This window comes from Callorhinus ursinus, unplaced genomic scaffold (genome assembly GCF_003265705.2).
Source record: "Callorhinus ursinus isolate GAN/ISIS: 27379988/994484 unplaced genomic scaffold, GSC_fseal_2.0 scaffold54, whole genome shotgun sequence".
Taxonomy (NCBI): domain Eukaryota; kingdom Metazoa; phylum Chordata; class Mammalia; order Carnivora; family Otariidae; genus Callorhinus; species Callorhinus ursinus.
The window spans coordinates 7,721,161-7,748,329 of NW_027397116.1; the positions used below are offsets into that span (position 1 = coordinate 7,721,161).

General features: G+C 45.2%; 1 protein-coding gene across 3 annotated transcripts in view; it reads right to left on the reverse strand.

Annotated features, from left to right (window-relative positions):
- Positions 1-27,169, reverse strand: part of TGFB2 (transforming growth factor beta 2) — an 81,417-nt gene that overhangs the window by 15,601 nt on the left and 38,647 nt on the right. For all 3 annotated transcript variants that reach the window (XM_073884114.1, XM_025892273.2, XM_025892274.2), the window contains one exon: positions 14,404-14,567. In XM_073884114.1, coding sequence (XP_073740215.1) covers positions 14,404-14,567 — 164 coding nt within the window. The remainder of the gene's footprint in view (positions 1-14,403; positions 14,568-27,169) is intronic.

Consider the following 27,169-nt stretch of genomic DNA (forward strand, 5'->3'; position numbering starts at 1 on the left):
TTACAGAATGTGCCACATGTGGAAAAGAGGGGCTGTGGCTTCCCTTGTTCTGGTCACTATTTTTAATGCAAACTATTTACTTTTGGCAGTAACCACATCACACCATTGAGTCATAGTAAACTTTTTATAAAATAAAACCTTTGTCCTGACACAAACCATTAAGTCAGATTTTCCATCCCAAATCCTTTCTGGAATGACATGGAATAAAGAGAAAGAAATGAAGGGAGGCAAAAAGGGAAGGGAAGGTGGTTTATCTAGCTGCGTGGTTCTCTAAATTCAGCCTGCGTTAGAAACATCTGGAGGGCTTATTACATAAGACACAGACTGCTGAGCCCTAACCCCCCAGACTTTCTGATCTGATAGGGATGAGACTGGGGCCCAAGAATCTGCACTTCTGACATATTCCTAGGTGATGCACAAACTGCTGGTCGACTCTGAGAACCACTGCTCCAGTCTATGTTTATGTAATTCATTCTCGAACCTAAATGCAAATTACGCATGATCTTTGTTAATTTTGAACTTCTTATTTGACCCTGACCTTGGATTTTAGCCTTTTGGGAGCTCTCCGAATCCTGTTTGCTATCAACACATATGCTATTCTTCTTAGCCACATAGTACCAGCAACCGTGTGCTTCGTCAGGGTGACGGTACCAGCGTTAAATCACCTAGGGCCAAAACCATACCCTCTAGCTGGATCCTTGGGTCCTTCTTTCCTGGGTGGCCCTGGTTCTTTAGTCAACACTCCATGGTTATGTTATATACAGCAGAAACAATATAGAACTTCCCTAGCGTGAGGTGTGAGGCCCAGTTTAGTCCAGGAGTCTTGTCCATTTTCGTCAAGTGACAATTCAATCCTGTGGTCCCTTAGGTTTCTTTGAAGAACCCCACAGGGCTTGCCAAGTGCCTCTGGAAATCGTTAGTGTAGCAAAAAGTCTCATAGGCTTGGAGGTCAGGCAAACAACAAAAACTAGCACTTACTGGATCTGTGATTTTCTTATCTATGAAATGGGCTAATAAAACCCACCTTCCATGGTTAAGAGAATTAAATAACACACGAGTAGGGAAAGCATCTATCACATTGCTGGTATTCAGGTGAACGTGAATTATTATTATAATTACGTTCCTTATCTAGTCAAAATCTTCCAGAGGCTTCTACTGTCTAGTGAATAAACTCCAGATCCTGCAGTTTAGTATTTAAGACACAACCTGCCACCAATCTACCATCTTAGACTCGCCTCTCATCCCGAGAAAACTAATCTAAACACTATCCCTAAAACATATTCCGTGTCCCAACTCTGTGTTTAGACTAGTATCCCTATCAGAATGTCTTCCCCACTCGCCCAGTTTTTACTTAAAAACAAAAACAAACTTAACAATAGCAAAAACCTTTCTATTCTTCAGCCCCACTTTTCAATGAAATGGTTACTTTCACTCTGAAATCCCTTTTCTTGTCCCAGTCTCCCAGCAATTACTGTGTGTGCCAAGCATTCAGCCCCTTGCACATAGTGGCCTCACGGGTAATCCTGCCTGTGCATAAATGTCCATTTCTTCCAAGGGAATAGCCAGCTCCTAAAAGAGAGAGGGAAACATGTACTTATTTACATCTCCATAATCCCTGTACTCTAGTTTGCAGACACTGGAGGCTTCATTGATTTAATTTTAGAGAGTTGACTCTCCGGGTTGAAATCTTGCTACTATCAACATTTCCTCTCACACAAACAAACAGAGCACACTCCTGAAGGTGTTTCTTGGCTTCTCTGCAGGAGGAACAGGTGGTTCTCCAAAATATCACTTGCAGAACCAACCTATAGGTTCTGAAATATTTTATATGATCAGTTCATTGGTTTGGTTACTCATTCATTTGTTGAATAATTGCTGGGCATCTTATATGTGCCTGAGTCCTCATTTATTCATCTGTTCCAATTTATTTTATAGCTCACTTCCTCCAGTTTAGTTCAACAGCTATTAAGCACTTGCTGTGAGCAAGGCTTTGCCCTTCTGTCCAGGACAAGAAGAGGGTCCCTGTTCTTAAAACAGCGCACACTCTAGTAAGGGAACGAGGTCTCCCAACGATTGAAAGCCATGTATTCACAGGCCACAATGAGGCCACCGATGCAGCTTGACTGGGAGCAAGGAGATAACTATCAACAAAGTGAAAAGGTAACTACTAACGTCTGAAAGGTTGGCAAGAATAGTGGGCACTGTGAGAACACAGTCCAGATCATAGAGATGTGCTGGGTCATTACAAAAGGGAACAAATAAATGGAATCTTCCTTTCTCTGCAGGGCTCCTTCATCCGTCCTAAGCACCGGAAGCTTGAACTTAGAGTTTGCTTGGTAAGTGTGTTAGACTCCCAGGGGCTGCCTGAACAGAGCACCACAAATTGGGTGGCTTAAAAGAGCAGAATGTACTCTCTGGGGTACATGGTTCTGGGGGCAAGAAGTCAGAAATCAAGGTGTTGGCTGGGCCATGTTCCTGGGAAGCCTCCCATGGGGGATCCTTCCTTGCCTCTCCCAGCACCTGGTGTTTTGCTGGTAATCTTTGGCATTCGTTGGCTGGAAGCTACGGCATTCTCCCTGCGTGTCTCTGTCTTTACATGGTCATCTTCCTATAAGGACACTGATCATACAGAATGAAGGGTCTACCCCCTACTGCAGTAGGACCTCATTTTGACTTAACAGATTGTATCTACAATAACTCCATTTCCAAGAAAGGTCACATTCTGAGGTCCTAGGGATTAGGATTTCAACATATCTTTTTTTGAGGGAACACAATTCATACTATCAAAATAGGCGTTCGTAGGTTACACTGGGTTGAGTATGTTCTAAATGCTCTGACCATGAAGTCCTTCAAAACAAAGGATGTTCTGGCTCTTTCTTATTCTTCCACAAAGTCTTTGCACAGTCCGTTCTTGGTAAATGCTTGTTGACTAACAGACTTCATTAGAAAGACACACACAATAAAGTGACAAAGAAGCCCTTAAACAATCCATCTTTTATACTATTAATTTGGTATTTTATGCACACACATCACAGAGATTATGTATGCGTGTGTGTTGTATGTATATGTTTGTGTGTGTGTGTGTATATATATATCATAGACATGTATATGACAAGGAGGACAGAAAGAATTATTAGTGTAAGCAACTTTATACTGGATTTTACCCTTTCTATTTAAAATATTTCACTGTGGAATGAAAATAAGGGAGAAAAAGCAAGAAGGGGAATTTTCAAGGAACAGAAAGCAGGGCTTTACGGAGAATCAGAAGTAGGCGAAATGGCTTTTCTTCCCCTGAGGCATAAATGTAGCTCTCTGTTCCTGCTCAACTGCAGCCTCCTCCAACAATGCTGGGTCACTCTGGGTGAGCTTAACACACCGACACACTGCCTGATTGTCCTTCAGAAGTGACTTAACAGACCCAATACTTATCTTGCTTCTCCCATTGGCCTGTGTTGTAATTGCCCTGGCTCCTTTGAAATTGCATCCCTCTAAGAGGCTGTAGTAATGTATCCCTCACGAGAGCTTTGAGAGAGCCTGCAGAGTAGACTCCCATGGAGTACGGATCAGCTTCAAAAGAAAGACACACATAAAAATACAGTCTCTCTGGAGCTCAGAGATCTACATTATTATGTCATTATATTAAGTCTTTCTCTTTATGGTACAGAGTTCCTGTATTAAACGTATCTGTGTGCAGTTAGGATAAAGCATGGCACATATAGATCTTTAATGACCTTTATGGAAATGTCACCAGATATATCTTCAAGCTACAAACACACACACACACACACACACACACACACACACACACACACGAAAGCTTTTCCTCGGTGATGTCAGATGTCACAGCTCAAGGGCAGTCAGAAGACCATCATCTATAAATCACACAGCAGAGAAAAAGATTCAACTGGGCAAAAGTCTCATCAGTACAGGCAAGAAAAGATGTGTGCAATACAACATTCAGTGACAACATCTGAAGGGAAACTAAGTCAAGACCTCAAGTCACGTCGGTCCTTGAGGCTGGTCCACACAGCCTAGTCCTATGAATTTTGATAATTCCTGTTGTTTCCTGCTATGGGGGGAAGGAGTCTCCCCAACAGGACTGCTGCAAGCTCTCTGGGGCCGTATCTTCTGATTTTCTTAATTGATCTCCCTTTCCAGTTCCACTCTGGCCTGACACCAACACACTCATACTTGAAAACCACACTTCCAAGCCCCTTTCCTGCTTCCTGACTACCAATAACACATACGGCCGACAATACAATTGAAGGCCCTTCTTATATTCAGCTGAGAACTTTAATTTAGGGGGTGAGATTATAAAGCAATGAGTCGAAAAATAAAGTAATGAGCCTGGTTTTTCTGCAAACAAAGTTTATGGATTACCTAAGGATATCAGTTTCACGAATCTCTTATGTAATTTTTTTTTTTTTTTACCTACATCATTATTATCCACTTAACCAGTGCTAGCTCTGAATAAATCACAAAAAATGGGTAGATATATGTTTCTTTCTTTCTCAATAGTTAGACAGATACCTTTAAAACAAATATAGCAGAATTTCCAAATCCAAATAAAGGAAAAATATTTCTCAAAAGAGTCCTCTCGTGATATTGCACACTTATTTCACAACAGTTCCTCGTACTTGAATCTCATTTTGAAATGTTTCTTCAATTCCCTGGAAAATATCTGTTGAACGCCCACTATGCACCATGCACCGTTCGGGGAATCTGTCCCTAGGGGTGGAGGTGAGACTATAAACCAGATAGAGATGGGGCAGGAGATCAAGTACAGCAAAATGATGAGGGGTGAGGAGAGGAAGTGTGCAGTGGAGAGTAGGGGTAGGAAATGTTGGGAAGAGGGGCCCTGAGATGTTAGGGTAACCACGAAGGCCTCTCTAAGTGGGTGATATCTGAGGAAGTGCCTGAGCGAATGAAGAGAGTGGGAAGGACAATGTGGGAGGAGGGTACAGGGGCCTCAGTTTAGGTGGGAGTGAACGCAGGTGTCTGAGGTGTAGCCAGGAGGTCAGTGCAGGGGAGGCACCTGAGTGAGGGCAGTCAGGCCTGGGGCTGGGGTGTTGGGAGGGCTAGTGAGAAACAGGTCCAGGCACAGTAAGGACTTTGGCCTCTTGGCGAAGTGAGGTGAGAAGCCATCACAAGGCTTTGAACAGGGGATTTAGATCTGACCAATATCTCTTAGCAGGAATCACGCTTAACTACACACACTCTCTAAGGGAACTGGGGGTGGGGTGGGGGGGCGGTGGTGTAACAGCCAGACCAGCCAGGACGCCACTGCAAAAGCGAGAGGCAAAAATCCCTTGGACGAAGGTGTTAGCAGCAGAGATGAGAAGCGGCTGGATTTCAGATCTATCTTTTAACAACAGCGATCACGTAGGAAAATTAATTACTTTTCAATTTCCTCTTCACCAGAACTTTGGCAGCTTTCGAAAATTAACACCGCCTTTCAGAAGTTTGGATTTGTTTCCATTGAAGGAATTCGAAGTTATGTATTTGTAGGCTCTGAACACAGTTCTAGAAGAGAAGTTCCAAAAAAAATCTGAGCACTGTTGATATCAAGAAATAAACACACATCCTCCCTCGGAACCATTTTTTGCCCTGGTGGAGGTTGTTGAAGAGTTGGCAAACATTAATAGTATTTTTTATTTTTATTTTTTTAAGATTTTTATTTATTTATTTGACAGAGAGAGACAGCGAGAGAGGGAACACAAGCAGGGGGAGTGGGGGAGGGAGAAGCAGGCTTCCCGCTGAGCAGGGAGCCTGATGTGGGACTCCATCCCAGGACCCTGGGATCATGACCTGAGCCAAAGGCAGACCTTAACGACTAAGCCACCCAGGCGCCCCAATGGTATTTTTTAAAATGGAGCCTTATGAAAATCAATCCAGGAAGCATATATTTCACGCCTATTCATGTGGTGGTGAAGCAGGGAGAGGTAGTCACAGGGGCCGGGGACGAGGGAAAAAGACACCCCACTACGGTCAGTCACTCTATAATCATTTGAGAAGAAAAGCAAGACACATCACGGCCCCCAGCCCGCCCCTGGTGCCCTGAGAGTTTTGATAAAGCAAATACACAGAGTGCCAAAACCACAGCTGCTCCTCACAACCCCGCTCTGCCCCACTGGTACCAGGAAATCAGCCCAGTGAGTCCTCGTCCAACCAGAGATGACTGACAAAATCAGAGTGGTTTTATAATCACAAGCCATCTCTAGGGGAAATATATACCATGTTCTGGATGATAAGAAAAAACCCCAATAATAATGCACTCCCTATGCATCCAATGTGCGCCAGACCCTTCACATGCATTCTCCTCCCCGTGACTCATTAGACAAGAACCATTACCTCCATTAAATGATGAAAAACTGAGGCTCCGAGACATGAGTGATTTGTAAGACCAAAACGCTTATAAATAAGAAGAGGTGGAAGATGACCCCAAACAACCCCCTTCCCCACCCCTGCAAAGATTCTCTTCTTTCCTGCCTGGAGCTGCTCATCAGCAACTGAGTGAGACGGCCAAGAGCAGAACTAGGTTGAAAATAGTATTTCAGGAGGCTCTGAAGCAACGTCCTGGGGCAGCCACCAAGAGCCTGACTCCGCAGCAATGGAGATGGGGTGAGTTCTCATTTTTAAGAGATTGTGAGCATATCATAAATTGAAGAGACTGTTTCTTACAAAATTCAGACTCAATGCTTTGGCAACTATAGTAAAAATAATGAGAGTAACCACTGAGTAGAAGTACATTGTGCTAGGCGTTTCCATGCATTCTCTCCTTGCTTTACAAAGTCCGGGCCAAGTAGGTGTTCTTACCCACATTTTACTGATGTGGAAATTGGCTCCGTGACGTGACTTCCTCAGACTCTCCAGAGGGGTAAAACCACACCTTGAACTGCCACCGGCCCCACTCCAGAGCCTGCGTTCTTCCTGCTAGTGTGGGCAAGTGATCCGCAGCATGGCCCCTGGGGCCAGACTGCCTGGGTTCAAATTCTGCCTTTGCCATGGGCCTGGGCAAGTTGCTTAACTGCTCTGTGCCTCAGTCTCCTCCTTTGTAAAATGAAGATAAGAACCCACCTCAGATGGTTATTATAAGGATTGAATGAATCAATCTATATAAAACTTAAAATAGTGCCTAGGATACAGTGCACACTGTGTGTTAGTGACAATTATCAATATTGTTACACAATCATATCACACAAAAAGAACATGGAATTAGTTACTATTGTATGACTATCAACATTTCTTTGAATACAGTGGGGAAGGACTACTGTTCGCACGACTTTTGGGGTCCTGTCTGCTCACAGGGTTGACACTTAGTAACGTCATGACAATGCAAATGATAACGATCCAGTTTCCTTATGAGGGAAGCCTGTCATTCGATCATTTTGAAAAAACCTGAGATATTAGTAGCCTTGTGTAAACAAAGTGTTTATTACATATACCTCATGGCTTTTTTTTTTTTTTTTTTTAAGTGGGTTACTCTACTGGGTGTCTCCAATGTGGCACTGGAGAGAGGATCAGCATTAAGGGGATTGTATGCTGTAAAATTCTGCACAACAAGAGCACAGTATAACTTTTTTTTCAGTAGCACTTTTTGCAAGTCTCATTTAACAGACAGTTTTTTTGGCTGACCTCTTTTTCTTTTACACACCCTTGGGCAATATGAGAAGAGAAAACTGAACTCTGTGTGTGTGTGTGCATGTGTGTGCGCGTATGCACACATGCACGTGCATGTGTTTGGGGTTCGGAAAGGGGGCAATTTTTATTAACCCTGTTAGTGCCATGCTCCCTATAGTGACAGGAACCTCACCCTTCATGTTACAGCATTAGAGTCCCTTCAAAAGCAGGCCTAGGCCATCAACCTTGAATTTTCACTCTAAAGCCTCAGGGGTGTGCATAGTTTAAAATCTTCTGCAGAGATTATAACATATACGTGTGATATCTATCTACATCTATATATATATATATTCTATCTATAGGATTCAGAATTCCTCTGAAATCCACCTGAGCTTATTTCATTTTAGTGCATTTATCTTCTACTGACCAACAGGGGCCCATCAGCAGATTAAGTATTCTACCAAGCTGTCGGGCACAACACTAATGACCTCATACCAGTGCTGTGCAAGAAGATGACATTTTTCCTCTGATGTTTTATGATGTATGAACCCATGACATCACACTGTCTCTCAAGGAGTTATTCTGCATGATTTTATTAGTGGTCTGAAGCTAACAAATTGATCTTAAAAATAATCTGGCAACTGACTTTGGCAGGTAATTCTGTCGGGGGCTCTTCCTCTTTGAGGAATCAAAGCCTTTGAAGCCAAAATCTAGGAGATGACATGGAAGGAAGTGAACTAGGGTATGTTGAATGCCCACTCTCCATCTGGCAGTTAGAGACATTGTTTCATTTCACCTTTACAGTAAACATCAAGCTAATCGGGAATTATTAAGGAAACTCAGGTCACGATGCTCATGCCCTTGAACCCTCCACCATGTTGCCTCATAAAGGGTGAACAGAGAGCACAGACGGAGTCATCAAATCCGAGGATGTTCGTGCACACATTGAAACACAATAAAAATAGTTCCAACATGATTAAATAAAAGGCTGTGCATATTAATTAACCAAACCTGCTCCGATCTCAATCCGATTTATTAAGATAGCCCTCCTGTAAATATTGTTGGGCTCAAGGGAATCTCTTGAGTCAGACAGATGGCTCTACCCAAGGAGACCAACCAAGATGGCAGGCTTCCCCCTGCCCCTAAATTCTCACAGCTCCCTTTCTAGAAGAAATGAATTCTGAGACATTTCTCTGGATCCTCCAACTTTTGCTTTAAGAGTACTTCGCGTATATGTCTACTAGTGGAAAGACTGTACCTTTGAGACATGGTGTCAAATAGCGGATTGTTATTTGAGGCCATGACATTTTGGGGTAGCTTGTTATTCAGTGAATAGATTGTCAAAACAGTCACAAAGGTACAAGTCTTATTATCCTAGAGGTGGTAAAGTTTGAAATGAGCAGTTAGTGTGAAAAGGGTGTGAGTTAACGAGAGGAAGCTAGCAATATCTGAAAGCTCCAAGGTCCTCTGAAGTCAGGGTAGCTAATGTAAGTATGGGTTGGTGGTCTCATGGGGCCATGAAGTCATGACTCCCCTTAAATATGTTATTAATTTCTTGGAGCCTCATTTCTTCACTTGTAAAATTGGGAAATTACCCCAGCCCAAGATGGCAGGTGCCTTTGCTCATGTTGGTGATATTCATTTTGAAGAATATTTCTCTTCCCTATTCTCTCTCTCTCATAACTCTGGGCGTGATCTTAATCATAAATATAGGAGCAAGTTAATCAAAGAAAGATGTGTTCAAATTTCCAAATGAGCTGAGAGCTATTCTAAATATTGTAGGTTCGAAGGCATTCCCAGAGGACTGGCACTTTATCTGATCATATTCCAATAAAGGCTGCCTTTGGCATAAGGCTTTAAAAACATGGTAAGGGTCATTCCCATTTGGAAAAAGTTCAGTTTTTATCCTTTTTTTTTTCCCCTCTTCTTTTTTCTCACATATCAAAGGGCTTTATCCCTCTCATATTCCCTCCAGTATTGGTGTATATTTGAAGTCATTCCATGATCACATTAGTATACGTTATTTAGAGTCTGTCAACATCACAAAAGGACAGTAAGGCTTTATTTTACCACCATTCATTGAAGTTCTGACAGACTATTCTGGAGAAAGGGGAGAGCAGGGAGAACTCCCGAGTTTCCTCGCCAAGCTAAATGTGACTTCCATGGAAGCCTGGGCATTTTAATGCGCCCAGGCAAGGAGAATCAACAGATGCACAGCCCTGGACAAGATAAACTTTGAACTCACTCACAGAAAAGCTATCTTAGGCCCTTCCAGCCTGGTATTCTGACTCAAGAAAGAGTACCTATATACATCCTATGGGACAGAATGACCCCCAAACTCTGCCTGAAATCGGTGATTCCCAATGGAGAATGAAGAATGATCATATCCAAAGATCTGAGAGCCTCTGCAAACTACACCTGTCCAGAAGCAGTTCTTTTTTTCTCTAGGGAGAATCGGAATCTAGAGAGAGGTACTGGGGGCAGTCCTTATAAAAGTTCCCACGGGGCTTTCATACTTGGGGGAGCCCTGGTACCCACATATGAACTTGCGTGTGCACTCACATATACACACACACATTCTCCCCCTGCTTAAAACAAATGCCCTGAGGAATTCTGATAAGTTACCCATTCAGCCATCTGAACAGCCTGAGAACCTATTCATAGTCATCCTACCGTTCTTCTAGGGAGTAGAATGTCAATGGCGTGTCAAGTGATACAGTAATCAAAGAGCATCTAGAAACTTCAGAGGCTTTGTTCTTCTGTTCTTCTGAATAGCGGAGCTCTCCAAATAGCTAAAGATCTCCCCACTGAAGCACCAGGCCTTTTTTTCCCCCAAAATAAGATTTCAGCAATTTTGGACATGAAACTCTCTGAAATTTTATTGCATGTATTCAGTTTCCTGAATATAATTCAACCTCACCTTCATAATTCAAGGCTCTTATCATAAGCACCAATTTCCGTACTGGGGCTAGAAGAAGGAGTTGATTCCTGAAGGCTGCAAAGACCACCAAATGGCTGCTGAAGGCAAGTGGAAAGTCAGAGAACAAGCCAAAAATGGGACTCCAAATAAAGACACCATGGCAGACGTCAGGAACCAGGTGGGATGCCATAGCTATCAGGGCTGGGTTAGCTATAAATAGGGTAAGATTTAGAAAAAGCATCTACAACAAGCATTGTGTTCACTCTGTGACCTGATTTTCCTGGCTAGCATCACCAAGGTGCATGGGCAAAAACCTCGAGTCTAACGCATCATCTGCTTCTGTCAAAGCGTCTACCTCCAGCCCTCCCCTTCTAATTCAGCGCTTCTAATTTCTCGTGGTCCTAGAGATGACCAACCTGGTCACACGTGAATAAAGGGCCAAAGGCTGCTTTTCTGCTAACTCAGCTGGGGGTGCGCTTTGTGTCTTCTGTGAGGGTGGTCAGGGGTCTCTGACTTCCTTCCTAGTCGTGTTTCAGAAGGTGAGACTGTTGCCTCACTGAGCTCCAGATTGATAAGGAGTTGTTGCCTTCCTTACTTTCCCTCTAAAAGTATCTTCCTCCAGGTTCCTGTGTTCAGTGACAGTGAATCAGCCCACGCTCACCCTCCTCATACAATATGCTTCCATCATAGGCTGTACCTTTTCCAACTGGAGACTCCAAATCTGTGAGGATCTGGCTGCCCCAGTGATGGGAGAGCCGGTGCGGCAATAACCTCGGAGAAGGTACACAGCCACTAAGAAGTCAGTAAGGAAGAAGTCACTAAAGGTCCTCTAAATTACCAGCCTCGAGGGACACATCCTTTCCGGGCGATGAGAGGGTCTCCGAGAGTAAGGCAAGTGATCAGTAATTCCACCCCTTGGAGCACGGGGTCAGGGGCCTAAGAATAACAGTGACTTGGCAGCTTATCTTAGAGGCAACGAGACATAAGAAATCTTGTCTTCAATTTACTGAAGTCAGGCAGTTGAAAAGGAGCCAGGGAGAACAATCCATGATGCTCCTATCATCCATATACAGAGACATATAAAAGCAACTTAATTGAAAAAGAAGAAAAGAGAGAACACGGAATCATGTTTTTTTTTGTTTGTTCGTTTTGTTTGTTTTTTAAGATTTTACTTATTCGTGCGTGAGAGAATGAGAGACAGAAGGCATAAGAGGGAGGAGGGAGCCCGATGTGGGACTCGATCCCAGGACTCCAGGATCATGACCTGAGCCGAAGGCAGTGGCTTAACCAACTGAGCCACCCAGGCGCCCACGGAATGATGTTTTTGTTTTTATTCTTTTTTTTTTAATTACCTTGAATTATATATCTGGCTACCTTTGATCTAGCTTCTTTTTCAGAGAACCCAGTTTTTGCTTTCCCTCCAGATATCAAACCACCCTCTGACTGGCCTAGTTCCTCTTATTTTTCTTCCATTCTGGCTGGTACTGAGGCAAAGAGGAAGGGAAAGCACAGGATGTGGTGAGGAGCGAGCACCTGGGAGTCACAACTGGATTGGTATGACCACCCTGCCACTTCCTAGCTGTGTGATCCTGGCCCAGTGACTTACTTTCTCTTTGACGCAGCGTCTTGCTCTGTGAAAAGGAGGAAGAACACAGTAGTAGAAAGAATACCTTCAATGGGTGAATGCGGTCAAAAAGGTACAAACTTCCAGTAGTGAGACAGATAAGTCCTGGGGGTATGATGTACAGCATGGGGACCGTAGCTATAACAATGCTGTAGCGTATATTTGAAAGTTGCTCAGAGAGTACATCTTAAAAGTTCTCACCCCGGCGGGGGGTGGGGGGGGGATGCCTAAGTATGTGAAGTGATGGATGTTAACTGAACTTATCATGGTAAACATTTTGCAATATCTACATACCTCAAATCACTATGTTGTACACCTTAAACTAATATCATGTCATATTGCAATTATATTTCAGTCATTTTTGGAAAAGAAAAGAATACCTCATCATGCCAGCCTCACAGGATAGTTGTGAGTATTAATGGAGACAATACTTATAACATGCCTAACGAAGTCTCTGGTACCCAGGAAGCTGACGCAGGCGCTACTCTAGGTGGCCGAGAGCAATGGATGCCCTCACGGTGCTCTCGGAACATGCATTGGGATCTGAGGTCCTCCAAGAAGAGGTCCTTGGGGATTCATTTTAATAAGTAAGAATTATTTTTTCATGAACACACAAGTAAACTGGAAGACTCTTTTCTCTTTTTATAACTTTTAAAACTTATTCTCTGTAATCTCATATACAACATCTATGAGTATGGTAATCCCCCATTCTCATAAAAAATACAAAGAAAATTCTCATCCAAATTGTCAACGTTTCCAAATGTTTAGAATCCAGAACAACCAGAAGTTTCTGCAAACAGATGTCAATTCCTTTCTTTTCCTCAAGTAAGCCCCCTTTTTATTCATATAGTCGCCCATGCCTCCTCCTTAGCATTGTGGTTCTCTTGGTGTTTTCTTGACACTTTTTAGTTTCCCTCCATACACTCTCCCTGGAGGGCAAGCTTCTCCCAGTCTCCCCTCACCGCCAGTGTCTCCTGAGCACCATCTATGTGGTGCCCTCAACAAGCCCCTTCAAGGTTCTGGTTTTTTGTTTTTGTTTTTAAGATTTTATTTATTTATTTTTGTGAGAGAGAGAGAGAGAGAAAGAGAGAGGAGAGAGAGCATGAGCCAGGGGGAGGGGCAGAGGAAGAAGCAGCCTCCCTGCCCCACAGGGAGTCTGATGTGGGATTTGATCCCAGGACCCTGGGATCATGACCTGAGCTGAAGGCAGAGGCTTAACCCACTGAGCCACCCAGGCACCCCAAGGCTCTGTTTTTGCAAGGGTTGCTCCTCTGTCAAGAATGATCATCCCTCATCCTGTTTTAACAGACGCTTCTTAAGGCCTTGCTCAGATGTCAACTCCCTGGTGAAATCTCTTCAACTCTGCTCTCTACACGCACCGTTCCTATGACGCGAAGACACACGTAAGTCACTCATGCACAGTTCTGCCTCCCTCCTCAGACTCAGGGCTTTCAGAGCAGTGCCTCAAAGTGTGTACGAATCGCCCAAAGGTCTTTTGAAAAATGTAGATTCTGCTCTACACTTTGTGAGTTCTGATTCAGTGAGTCTGGGATGGAGCCTGAGATGCTGCAGCTCCTGAAGCTTCTCGATAATGTGGATCTACTGCCCTGTAATCCACTTGAGAAGCTTTTAAGAACCTTTCTGAAATGTCAGTGACTTGGCACTTCATCATCATCATCATCATCATCATCATCTTTTAACCAGGCTGCCAGCAACTGTACTTAGGAAGATGAAAGAGACGTCAAGGCTGCCTGAAGTAATGCAGGGCGGGGGCAGACAGGGAATGGGGGTGAGGGAAGCTGGACAGAGCAGGTAGAACCAGAAAAAGGAAAGGAGAGAGAATGAGGTTAGCGAAGAGGCAGGAGATAGCAAAGAGAGGACGAAAAAGGAGTGAAAACTACGGGGCGAGAGAAGACAATAGGAAAGCCCACATTGTCTGACTTTCCAGATTGAGGGGGAGGACTTCTGGGTGCCATCCCTCCCAAGGGTGGGTACTCCAGCCATTTACGCCACCGGAGAAATGTGCTCAGAGCTTCCCCACTTCCTTCTAAAGCTTCTTCCTTCCTTCCTGATTGAGGAATGAGCTACCGAGGGCAGAGTAATGACAAATGAGAGCCCCTCTCACGATTGTGAACGGACAGCATGGTTTCTATCAGCTCAGAAAATTGATAATGGCAGAAAGTATTTTACTCTTAGACTTCAAACTGACTGTCCACCAAAACAACCACACAAAAGTTACCTGATACAGTTCGATCCGCTGTTCGGGCACTCTGGCTTTTGGGTTCTGCAAACGAAAGACTCTGAACTCTGCTTTCACCAAATTGGATGCATTCTTCTCCATCGCCGAGACGTCAAATCGGACAATTCTGAAGTACGGTCTGTAGAAAGTGGGCGGGATGGCATCTGTAAAAAGTTAGGGTAATCATTGAAAATGATAAAACCCATTGTTCTCTCAAAAAAGACCGTGAGGCATGAGATCGTCTCAAGAAAACATCAGGGAAATATCTACAGAATGATTTCGTTTCCAAGGGCCAATTTAATACCATTAACAATTTAACCAGAGGGGGGGGACAATAAATAAACATGTGCATTTGGTTACAGGAGTCGCAGATTAATAGAGATTAACAAACCACTTCCAACTCCATTTGAGGGCATGCAGTTAACCCTATCCTTTGAAAGTTGACAAAGCAGTGGAAAATCCTAGACGGTTATGAATTGGAACAAGTTCGTGACAGTTGATGCCTAGAGAGAGCTGTCAGGCTTGCATACACTTTAATCAGATGTGCCAAGAAAATAGCTCCTAATGGCAAGCAGTTTGCCCATGTACTTTTTTTCCTTGAAGTTTTGGCATCAGAATACTCTACTCTATCCAGGTTCATGTATTGCATCTTTTTTGGCTTCAATAGTTTGGTTTTTCATACACCTATGACCAAATACACCCTCTAGTGAAGTTGGGGTGAGAAAATCTGGATTAAAAAAAAAAACAAAAAACTATACCCACATACTGGTTATCCTGGCTAATGACGAGAAAGAGTCAGCCCCAACTCCCTCAGTTCGAAGCCCCGGAAAACACAAAGAGACAGATAGTACACAACAATTTCAAGGTCATGGGTTGCTAGAGGTTTGCTGTTATTTTGCAGTAATATGCCACCACCTTTGAATAAACACCTGAGCACCAACAAAACCAAAGCAGGTCCTAATCCCAGCCACATGCTTCATATGCGGCACCCGTTTATTGAGCATGTACACTGGGCAGGCCACTTGTTCCAGATGTTTCTACAATTCTCCTCCCACATCTTCTGCAGACCTTCTTTCATTATTCTGGAATGCTCTGTCCAAATCGGGTAGCTCCAGTACTTTCTACCCTCTTCTCAGCTATGTAGCTTCATTACAACATAATCATTCACAGTTGTTTATGGCTTTTTACAAGTGTTTTTATTACTTCTGCATTATGTTTGTTTATTTTGTTTTCCCCCGTGAAATTTTAAGAATCTTGAGGGCAGAGACCAGATTTGCCAGGTCTTCCTTCGCCCTGCCCCCCACCCCCCCATCCCTAGGACAGGGCCCTGCACACATGGAATTCACCAAGGATCCACTGTTTGCATAGTTGGTCATCAACGGGAGGCTTGAAAGACTCGGCCATCTGGCTATTGGCAAGACTAACTTCTTATTAAATAAACAAGCCATGTTGCCGATCTTAAAATAGAAATAAATACCTTTCGTGATTTTTGGGGAAGCCCGTGCCCTGACAATGAGACTGAAAAAAAAAAAAATGCTAGGAACACACCATTTGCTGATCTTAAGAGCTCGGCAGTCTTTTCCCTCAAGGGGGCTTACCCCCATCCCACCCCTTTGTCCTGTGACTCTCAGAAGGCTGCTTCTGAGGAAGCGGTGAGTTCCTCCCAGCCACGCTCCGCACCCAGGGTGACCGCCTTGCAAACGACCGACCGACCGACTGTGTGAATGGAAGCTTTGTAGCTCGTGAGCCAGGCGTCTCCGAAACAAACAAACAAAATAAAAACCCCCAAAAATCTAAAGCATCCAGGTGTCAGAGAAAAGAAAGTATTCATGCAGACACAGTGATGGCCCAGTGCATTACGACTGTGCATGAGCCGGTGGACGGTTTTCAGGCAGACAAACATGCCTACAAGTAGCCAGGTTTCCCAGAGCCCCCTGAGCACTGTGATCGAAAAAGGTCGCTGCTGGGAAGAAATTGATCTTTCTCTCCTCGGGAACATGCCCAGCCCAGGTGATTGGACACGCTGGTCCTGGCCTGACCAGCTCAGCGGCCAACAGGCCAGATGCCCAGGCAGAGAAGCTGGGGCAAGACTCGAGCCAGGCTCTCTGGCTTCCTACATCCTAGAGTTTGGCCAGAACCTTCCACAAGGCCTAGTGGCTGCATTCATCTTCACACGGCCTCCCCATTAGACAGCAGAAGCTTCAGACATGCTCTGAGAGAGCATCCTGCAAGAGCAAAGCTGATTCAGTGCATTTCCTGTCATTAGGCCGAGTAAACATCTCGTGAGCTGTTTGCCGCTCTTCATCCAGCAGAACCCCCACAGGCCGGTTCTCCTTCCCCAAACACCCATCTTTCACACCCACCCACCCAATCTCATCCTTCCCTCGAGTTTGTAAATAAGTGCTCTTGAGATTTATTTTTATTCTCTTTTGTGTTTATGAAACTTTGAGTGATTTTTTTTTTTTCCCCTTTTCTGGTCTTCTGCCCAAACTCACTCTTTCTTTTTATGGCTGCTTCTGACCACGAGGTCAATTTTGTTTCCTCCTCTTCTAAGCAAATCGTCCAATGATCCTGTCCCAGGCTTTTGAGCTTGGAAGGGGCGTCTGCAAATATTTACAGGAGGAGCTTGACGCTCAAGTGCCACTGGGCTGTGCTCCCTACACACTGGCCAGCAGCCCTCCTCCCCTCTGGCGCCTCGAACCCATCGGCGAGCTCCATGTCAGGGTCTGATAACACAGACCCGCGTCTGGGAGCTTCTTGCTTTAGAAGCACAAGGAGTTCAGGCACGAAGGGAAAAGCCCACGGAGCAGCCCCTACCAGCAACTCTGCTTCGGTCTCGTCACCACAGTGCAGGGATCCGGCCAAGAGGAAGCCGCAGCCTCCCCCCACACCTCTGCTCCAGCACACCCGAGCAGCAGAGCCCTCCATAAAGGCTGTTGACCAAAAAGAGCTGACGACCGCTTCCAAGGGCTGGTTGCAGCTATCCCCTGCTGTCATCTGCTTTGGGTCACCAGCCCCCTGCCTGGCGGAGGAACTTGAGCGACTCGGCAAATGTTTCTGCATTTGGCGCGGGGGGGGGGGGGGGGGGGGGGGGGGAAGCGTCACAGCAAATTGCTCTGGCCTGGGCTGTGACCTTACCCTTACCTCATCAAAGCTTTGGGAGGCACGGTGCGGGGAGAGCTGACCGCAGCCCATCGACACCCAGCCGGGGATGCGGCCGGCTAGCTCCCCGGGCACAGGGCGCCAAAGCAGCAGGGTAGGTATTTAATGGCTTGTGCAGCCCTGATCCACCCCCTTAGCCTTGGAGGGATGGAGCTTTTTCCTCTGCCTTCTCCAAGAACTCATTTCCCCCGTTGGAATGGGAGTTCTCCCTCAAGTCCTCTGTAATTCCAATCCCAGCTCCTACTCCATCGCCAGGTGGTCAGGTACTTGGGCTCAACCTTTGCCAACTTATCCACACTCACATCCTCATTGGCTCCTGCCTCTCCATTTCTGACCCACTTTTTTTTTTTTTTTTTTGGTTTATTCAAATCGATTTTCCTGCAACGCTTTGGATCAGACCATCAGGCTGATTCCGTGCCTCGTCCCGTGCTCTCTCCTGTGGGCCTGCCTCTCAGGGAAAATCTTGCACATGGGAGATTCCAGAATGACATCAAGTGAGTGGTGTCCCCCTCTCCTCAATCCTGGCTACACCTCCCGGCTGAATCAGATTTGGGGGAACGGACAAGAGGGGAAAAAAAAAAAAGAGGAAATCTAAGTAGTTATCACCTTACAAAGTCAGTGAACAGAAAGCCTAATTATAGCAGTTAATCACAAGCTACTTTTATAAGCATTGTATACTGACTTGTTATCTGTTCCAATAATGTAATAATAGCTCATTGTATATTATCTTCTCCCAAAGTAAACACCTCCTGTCCAGGAATCTTTCCGTCCAGTTCTTTGGTTCTCCAGAGCCCGGGGCCCGCTGCAGGGACGTGTGCCCAGGGCAGTTACACAGAGTCCCTGTGCTCAGCAAAGCCTCATATTTGAGATTAATGCTCTACAGTCACCATCTTGAAATCCTTAATAATTTCATCTTTGAATTTAGGCTGTAGAAGGGAAGTCTGATGGGACAAATGAGACGTGTGCAGGGGGCACAAACCCTTGGCTCGTGAGCTATTGAATCTCTTGTTACCCGCGGGCCTTCCGAAGATTGGTCCTCAGCCCCCTAGCCCTGCCCCTCTGGTGCCCCCAGCCTCACCTGGGAGAGTCAGGGTCAGGCACACACCAGTGAAGTGTGTCAGAATGCATTTGGAGGGCAACTCTTGGCCACTCTTGATCCAGGTACCAAGCACGCTGCAGAGTTTGCAATTTTATGGGTTGTTGTGGCAGTCCCATGGGAAGGGAGATACCAGGCTCAAGGTGGCATCAGTCTGGTGGCTGGAGGCAGGGGGCACCCAGCTACACAGTCCCAGGCTAGAGGGCAGGGCCCCCGGGGCCTGTGAGTCTGCTCCTACTCTGGGAGGGTCCCCATACCCAAGGGAACACGACATCAGAGCGCACATGAAAACACCGCACCAGGTCAAGACAGAGGAGAGGGAAAGGGATCGTGGAACCAAAGGAAAGCATTTTGTATTTTAGAATCTTTGACAGTCTATGTTCCCTGCTTTTTAAACAAGAGGCCCCACGTTTTCATTTGGAAAAGCATCCCACACATTTTACAGCTAGCCCCACCCCAGTGAAATCTATAGGAGCTTAATGCCACGCGGGACCTGCAAGGCCATCTGAATTTTAATTCCAAATCATCCGGCGCTAGCTAATGGCAACAGTTTCTCCATCTATGCAATGATTTAAATAATTCCCTATATAATACGCACTGAATCATGTGGTCAGGATGGCATACCTAAGCAGATGGAACATTGGAGCACTGGTTTAGCACAGATTTCCCCTCAGAAAGGTCCCTTCCTGTCCCCCTTCCCATTCTGCAGCAAAGCCGCCAAGTGGTCCTCGGGCCTTCCTTGAATATCCTCAGGGAGAGACAACTCTCCTACCGCCTGACAAACTTAAATTAGAGGAGGAGACGGGAAGGAGCAGAAGCAGCTAAGTGTACTGGGGCAGTTTATAAACGACTCTATGAGTCAACCAAAGTTCTCTCAGGTTCCCCATCACCGGCCTTCAGCAATCTGCCTCAGAAAGGGGCCACGAGAATTCTTTCTTCTCACCAGACTTCTCTGTGTCAAGCTATTCCGCCTCCCACTACGATGCTCATAGAAGGACTACTTACCAAAAAAGGCAGCAAAAACCAAAACCTGAGGAAAGTCTGACAACATCACCAGTATGTGATGAGCTCTGACAAAGAATGTGGACTGGGGGACTGAAAGAAATACCCCCAAGAATGTGCAGAGCTCAGCCTTTAGGAAGGCAATGCTTCACTCATCCATCTGTTGCTTACTTCCTACTAGGTTTGTCTTCTTGCCTGAGGCACTCACCGTTCACCTGAACCTTAAATACAAGTTAGTATATCCCTTCTTGGGCTCCTGGTGATTAGTGGATGTGTGGACCCTCCATAGCAGGGGTTCCCAAAGCGTGGGTGTGGGCTAGGGCTGGTCTGCATTTCATCGAACTCCTTGGGTGACTCGTATGTTCCCTAAACCTCAAGAACCACTGAAATAAAAGACAGAAGAAAAGAAATCCACAAAGACAGACAGACAAAGGCGCTTATTAATATGCTTATCACCTGGCTCCATCCCAGACCTACTGGGTGAATTTCGGATGATTTTTTTTACAATCAGGTCTGATAGCATCTGCCCCAGACTATGGTCCAACCCCCTATGACAGACTTTTTTTTTTTTTATTTTTTGAAAGCACTGATCGTCTTCCAATGGACTACTGAAGTTTGACAATACTAATTATTTAATTAGTCTATTGCTTTTTTATTGTCCATCTCCTGCTGCTAGAATAGAAACTCCACGGAGGGATCTTTGTTTTGTTCAATTAAGTATCCAAAGTATCTAGGAAAGTACATAGAACATAGTAGTCATTCGATAAGTAGTTTTGAATGATTTTTTTTTTTTAAAGACAAAGGAGTATCTAAACTTTTTTTTTAAGAAAGAAAGTTATTTATTGGAAGCATCTAAAATTGTGATCAGGCATTACACATAGAAAAAAGAGTAGGACCGAGAAAAGACGAAATTACAGCAACACGAGACTCTGATAGAGGAAAAATAGAATTCCCCCATGATTTGCACTAATTGTCTCCCTTGACTCCACATTTCAAACTAAAGACCTTTGAAAATATGAATGTCTGGGTCCCAGCCCCAGAGATTGTTTAATTAATTGGACTGAGAGTGCCTTTTCTAAGCTCCTCAGCTGATTCTCAAGCAGAGAGCATAGAGACAGTTCCTTAAGAAGGAACTGATAACACTTAGCTTGAAGAAGAGACAACTTAGAGACACCAGGGAGACTCCAAATATTCCAGGAGCTTGCATATGGGAAGTTCTTACTTTCTAAATGGGCCAGAGAGTCATATTTTGGCTCAATATAGCAATAATTTTTCTATTAATTTAGAAGAGTTTAAAAAAATGCACTGTCCTTCAAGGTTGGGAGTGCTCCCCTCACTGAAGAATTCATGTAGTTTTGAGATGAAAGATGCAGCGGGGTGTCCTGAATCGGGTTGAACTAGGTGGCTCACTTGGAGCTCATCTTTCTCGTTTTGATGTTCTCCATTCATGAAACCCCCAAAAAATGGTTTTCTCCCCTAAATCCCACATTAGATGATTGTCATTCACCACCTGCATGGGAATTACCTGGGCAGGGGAGCTTACTAATATGCTTATCACCTGGCCCCATCCCAGACCTACTGGGTGAATTTCAGATGATTCTGTTTTACACTCAGGCCTGATAGCATGTGCCCTAGACTATGGTCCAACCACAACAACATTGGCAGGCTTCCCTTTCCATTACTCAGTGTCATGAACTAGCCAAGGATGAATTAAAAATGTCCATCCACCACCCACACCCTGAAAAAGAATGGCCTCGTGTCACTGCAGCTTCAGAATTCTACTTCATGACCCCCTCCCATTTTATACTAGCTTCATATACTTCATTTCTGCTCAGAGGGTGTTTTTCAACCCCATTTCACAGATAAAGATATTAAGAGCAAGGAGAGTGAACTAGCTCTTGGCTAAGGTCAAGGCAAGACTGGCCCTTCAATCAAAAGCTCTGGCTTTTTACTATAATGCCTGCCTTCTGTGCAAAGGAGCCCCTTGAACAGAAGGCGTGAATATTATCCCGGGCAGAAATACTGACCCAGGCATTGGAACACTGTTGCAAAACCCAACACGAAGTGGCTTCTTCTCAACTAGGGATCAGCTTGACCTCGCCTTAAAGCTCAACAGAGTTCAATGCAAGATCAAGTATTTTCACCGATACTCTTTTTTTTTTTCTTAAATGTTTCATTTATTTATTCATGAGAGGTAGAAAGACAGAGAGAGAGGCAGAGGCAGAGGAAGAAGCAGGCTCCCCGCCTAGCAGGGAGCCCGATGCAGGACTTGATCCCAGGACCCTGGGATCACGACCCGAGCTGAAGGCAGACGCTCAACCATTTGAGCCACCCAGGCGCCCTGCACTGATACTCTTGGAAAGAATGACCCCGATTTGGACATCTGGGGCTCGTTCAGTGTGAATGTTTCCCCATGAGACGCACTTTGCCAACATCAGTATGGTCCAGAACGCTATGGCCCCCCTCACAGATGTGCCTGGTCGCCCTCGGCCCAGTGGCATCCATTGGCTCCTAGAATGAACAGAGCTAACTTCTCAGCTCCCACTCCAGAAATGACCACTTTTCGTGCAGCTCTCCAGTAATTGGCATGGACTTTTGACATGCCTAATGAATGTAGCCGCCCCTTGTTCCTGCCATCCCCAGCTTTGAGGGAAATAGTTTGGGGTTCATTAGACATCCCCCAGAGTGCGGCAAGACAAGCAACCCACTGAACGGTTGGAGGGCAATAAACTAGGCTCTATTTGTGTGTGCAGAGACACAGCCAGCAAGAAACCAAGACAATTGTGTTTTGGGGTTTTCTGAAATTTGTCTTGGCACACGGGCTATGGATTTTATTTCACTACCACATCCCAAACACTGCTGACATTCAAGTCACAGCAATTTAACCCAAAATGACTGAGAAATAAACAGCGCATCAGCAGTGGTTTCTGATGTTCTCTCGGGCCATCCCTCCTATTAAATGTAACACTGCACCGGAGCATCTGCCATTGAAGGGGGGTGGGGTGGGGCGTCTCCAAGTCGGGGACAGTGTTGAACTTGACATGCTGTTGGCATCTGCAAGGCTAATTGTGTCAGCATCAGCTTATGTGACTTGGTCTTCAGCTCACTGCTATTTGAGACTGTGCATGCTGTCCGCAGGAGTTTCTGGGCCCCTTCCCGCACAGAGAAAATGCAGTCAAATAACAGTGGGGCCGGCCCCTGGCAGTTGGCTTTCTTGAATTGTGACAGACACGTGGTTTCTAGTGTCTGTTCCCAAGTTTCCATCGGGCTCATAAAACCCCACCTACATGGAAACACCTCTTCTGGCTCAATTCCTCTAACGTGTCTCCCTCATCACGCTCAGGGCTAGGTCGGCGATGTGTGTAGGGTGTGCTGGGTTTTAGCAGCACAATCTGTGGTTGTGGAAAGGGACAGGCCAAGCCCTGCTGCTGAGAGACCAGTGGTTAACTGAGAGAGGGTCACAGGCGGTGAGCGTGGTGAGGGTTCCCGGACCCTCCTCTGTGGGCAGGTGTCCCGTGAGGGTGGCATCTCCCTTTCCAATGCCCTCCCAGCAGAGGGGTCTTCTCATGATTGGAACAGGCAGCTGAAGGCACTCTTCCCTGTCTCTGTCTCATTCTCTGAAGCACATAAAAGCTCTCTTGGCTTGGGTTTCTTTCTCTCTCTCTCCCCATTCTTATCTTCTCTCCTTCCTTTGCTCCATTTTCTCTCTCTGTCTCTACTCTCTTCTCTCCAATTTGTGCTTTAGTCTCTCTATGACATCTAATGGGGCAAAATAGTCATGATTCGGGTCCACTGAGAGCATTTAAAGAGGCCACTGACCCCATGACATAGCTATCCATACAACTATTCTAGAATTCAGAACGGCTCCCAACAAGGTCAGTAGAAAAAAAGGCAATATGTGTTGATTTCGCTGACAAGCTAAACTTGAAAACTTAGGATGTCATCCTTAATCTCTTAATGGAGTAATGGACTAGAAGCACACTTCATTTTTAATCTCTTTTTACAGGTTGAGAAACTGAGGAGCAAAATCTTCCCAGGATTACACCAAACATTGCCAAAATAAGGCTTCAAATGCACAGTCTGAGACATTTCTTGCTCATCCCTGCAAAGAACACATTCTTATCCCTCAACTTCCAACAATCCCCCTTTCCAGAACCGACTGCACTTTCCCTGCAGCTCTAGAATGACTGGTGTGGATTTTCAACATGCTTAATGGGCATAGTGGCTCTTTACTGGGCTGAAAATCTTCCTCTAATCTTTCTGAAATTATGGCAGTGATGCATATAATGGCCAATGCGTGCCAGGTACTGTGAGCTTCTCCCTTTGTTTGCTGTAAGCTTCTTGCTTGTGGCCTAACTTCTTTGTCAGGCAATTGCCTAATCACTTGGAGGTACTGGGCTGATCTATAGCTCTGCCCTAAAGCTAAGCTACTAAGCAGCAAGGCACACCCTGCTAGGACTGCAAGCTATTTACCAACTTAACCAAGTGGCAGGGGCTATTATTATGAACGTATTAAATTCATGACTTGGGAGTGAGTAAAGACGAAGAGGAATGGATGGTCTGGATTATCCAGTTTGAGAGAAGGAGAGCAAATACAGCCCACATTCGGTCTCTCTGAAACTCTACGCTGCACTTAGAACTGAGAGCACATCAAGGCATTGCCTGGCACCTAACAGGTGCTCTTCTCAGGGTTGTTGGCAACTAATTCCTCTTACTGCAGTTTTCTCTACAACAAGAGAAGACCCGATAATTGTCTCTTCCAGAACTCCTCAGTGACAGAGAACTCAAAATGCAGGTAGCGGGCCTCCTACAATGTCTGACAGCTCGGGGTTGCACAAAAGCTCTTCCCTACGCTGCGCTGAGATGGGCCAAGCTCTTCCCTACGCTGCGCTGAGATGGGCCAAGCTCTTCCCTAACGCTGAGCTGAGATGGGCCAAGCTCTTCCCTACGCTGCGCTGAGATGGGCCAAGCTCTTCCCTATGTTGCGCTGAGATCGGCCTGCTTGCAGCCCTTCCCGCTGGGTCTAGTTCTGCAGCACGGGATGATTTACTCTCCTTCTGCTTGACCCTGCTCGGAAATTTGGAAACCAGTTCCTATGTCTCCCCACCCCTATTTTTTTCCTAAGCAAACATCCTTACTTCCTTTCATTATTTTTCAGGAAAGCCTTTTACTTTCACGTTATCCTCTTTGCTCCAGTCTTAAAATCAGACCCTCAAGTCGGAACGTAATTCTCAAGGCAGAAGAGATGGCACTATGACCTCCCTGCCTGTGCAACTTATGCTTTTTTTTATTAATGCAAACCAACAGTAAGTTATTCTCACTCTCTCTTTTTTTCACCTTTGCACTCATATTTTCTACGTCTTTTGAATGCATAATACATTTCAAGTCTGAGGTCTTTTCCATGCAAACTATTTTACAGATGCCACTAGCCTATGTCTTATACCCCGAGGCTTTTTTGGGTGCAGATTTTATAATGATCAACCCCTATTCAAATGCCTCTACTTATGTGACTTCATTCCTCATTTCAGATACGCCGAGATGGATTTGCAATCTGATTTGGTAAGCGCGGACATTCATTTGTTAAATGATATTGCAGAGGACAGAATCTGAAAATCAGAAAGCCACTTAGTACATATTTCATTCAATCCCCTAGACTCCCAGATCATGAACCAAGTTTCTAAATTGTGTTTGGGTGACTACAGAACTGAATCCATACTACAACTTCTTCCTCTGAGCTGTTTCCACTCTGGCAGGCACCAGCGCGCACCGCTCATCTCCGTGGGGACAGACAGGTCCATGGGAAGGGGCCCCTAGCGCCGCGCAGTTACACACTGGTTCCCCAGTGAGGCTGCTCTTTGCCCAGCGGCACGCTTTCTAAGACAGATCAGCAGGCCAGCGGCATCCTACTGCCAGACATCAAGGAAAATGGCCAACAGGACAAGGCTGAGGAAGTGTCCGGAACCCACCTCACCTCAAAATGCCTGTCCTCTATGAATCGACACTCTGAGGGTTAGTTTCCAAATACGCTTCCTTGAAAACCTGAATGGAAGGTCTGAATTGTTCTTTGTGATGACTGCTAGCCCTGAATCTCAAATGTAAAGATGGCAGGAAGGAAGAACTGCTTTGAAGGAGTTTTTAGTTCGCAGATGTTTTTTGTTTTTTTTTTAAGATTTTATTTATTTATTTGACAGAGACACAGCGAGAGAGGGAACGCAAGCAGGGAGAGTGGCAGAGGGAGAAGCAGACTCCCCGCGGAGCAGGGAGCCCGATGCGGGGCTCGATCCCAGGACCCTGGGACCATGACCTGAGCCGAAGGCAGACGCTTAAAGACAGAGCCACCTGGGCGCCCCAGCAGATATTCTTATTAGCATTTCAGTAGATGGTCATTCAGTTCCTCACAAAGAATATTCGAGTTTCAAAGGATGGTGCTTTCCTGGGGTTGGTAGATGTATTCAGTAAGGGTGTGTACTCTTCCCCCATCCTGTTTGTACTGGCAACACAACTATGGGCAATCAAGATATGGGACCATACAGGAATTATAGGAATCCAGATTAACTGTGGTGTGAACGTGTTCTGGAATGGAGCCGTGGGTGTTATGCCTGTTTTAAGAAATCATGTTCATTTGGGTGCTAAGCAAATTTCATTCAAGGTGGGGCCACCATTTGTGAGAGGAGAAAAAACAGTCTTTAAAGTAAGAATCTTCATGGCAGAACTAGACCACAGCTGAGTCCTTTAAAATGTGCGAATATGGTTAGCTTTATTTAAGTATCCGAGAGCAAGCCCCATGGCTTAGCATCAGTCTCATGAGTTGGGTGTAGAGAGGCTATAAAATGTGTGCAACTTGATCTGCTCTTAGGGACACTGGGATAGACAGCAGCCAGGACATCCCAAAGAGTGATTCCAACCTGTCCCCCTTTCTCCTGTACCCCTGCAAAGACCGAAGGCGCTGAGATTTTGAGGCTAGACAGAATTCTTAAGAAAAAAAGAGTTTCCCTTCTTTGGGAAAGTGTAAGCTCTGTCTTACGGCTCTCTCTAGTTTTTTCTCAGACACCTTCAGAAGTGTTTCGGACAAGGGGTCAAAACTCAGGTGGTTTCTGAAGCTTTGACTTCAGAAGCTCCATTTTCTCACGGGCCAGCATGCAGATGACACACGACAGATGCTTTTACTTAGTCCCAGGCAGTGGCTCTTCTGTACTTCCTCAAAAGCATTTCCTAAGTGCTCTTTCAAGAAGAGCTCTTTGAAGAAAGCCAGTGCTTTTTAAATGTGTTAGGATAGAAGCAAACAGAAGACCCGGAGAACCAGAGTGGTGTCTACCCAGGTACATAAGCAGAATCAAATAAGCAGCAGACAAAGGTAAAGAACAGCCTGGTGCACCTTAAAGTCAGCGGAATTACTTTTGCCAGGTTACGGTGACTGAGTTATGCCTTTTTAGATGCCTCTTTCTTGCCATTTTGCATTGATCTCATTAGACTGTTTTTGGTTTTTTTTCTTTTTTAAATGATACG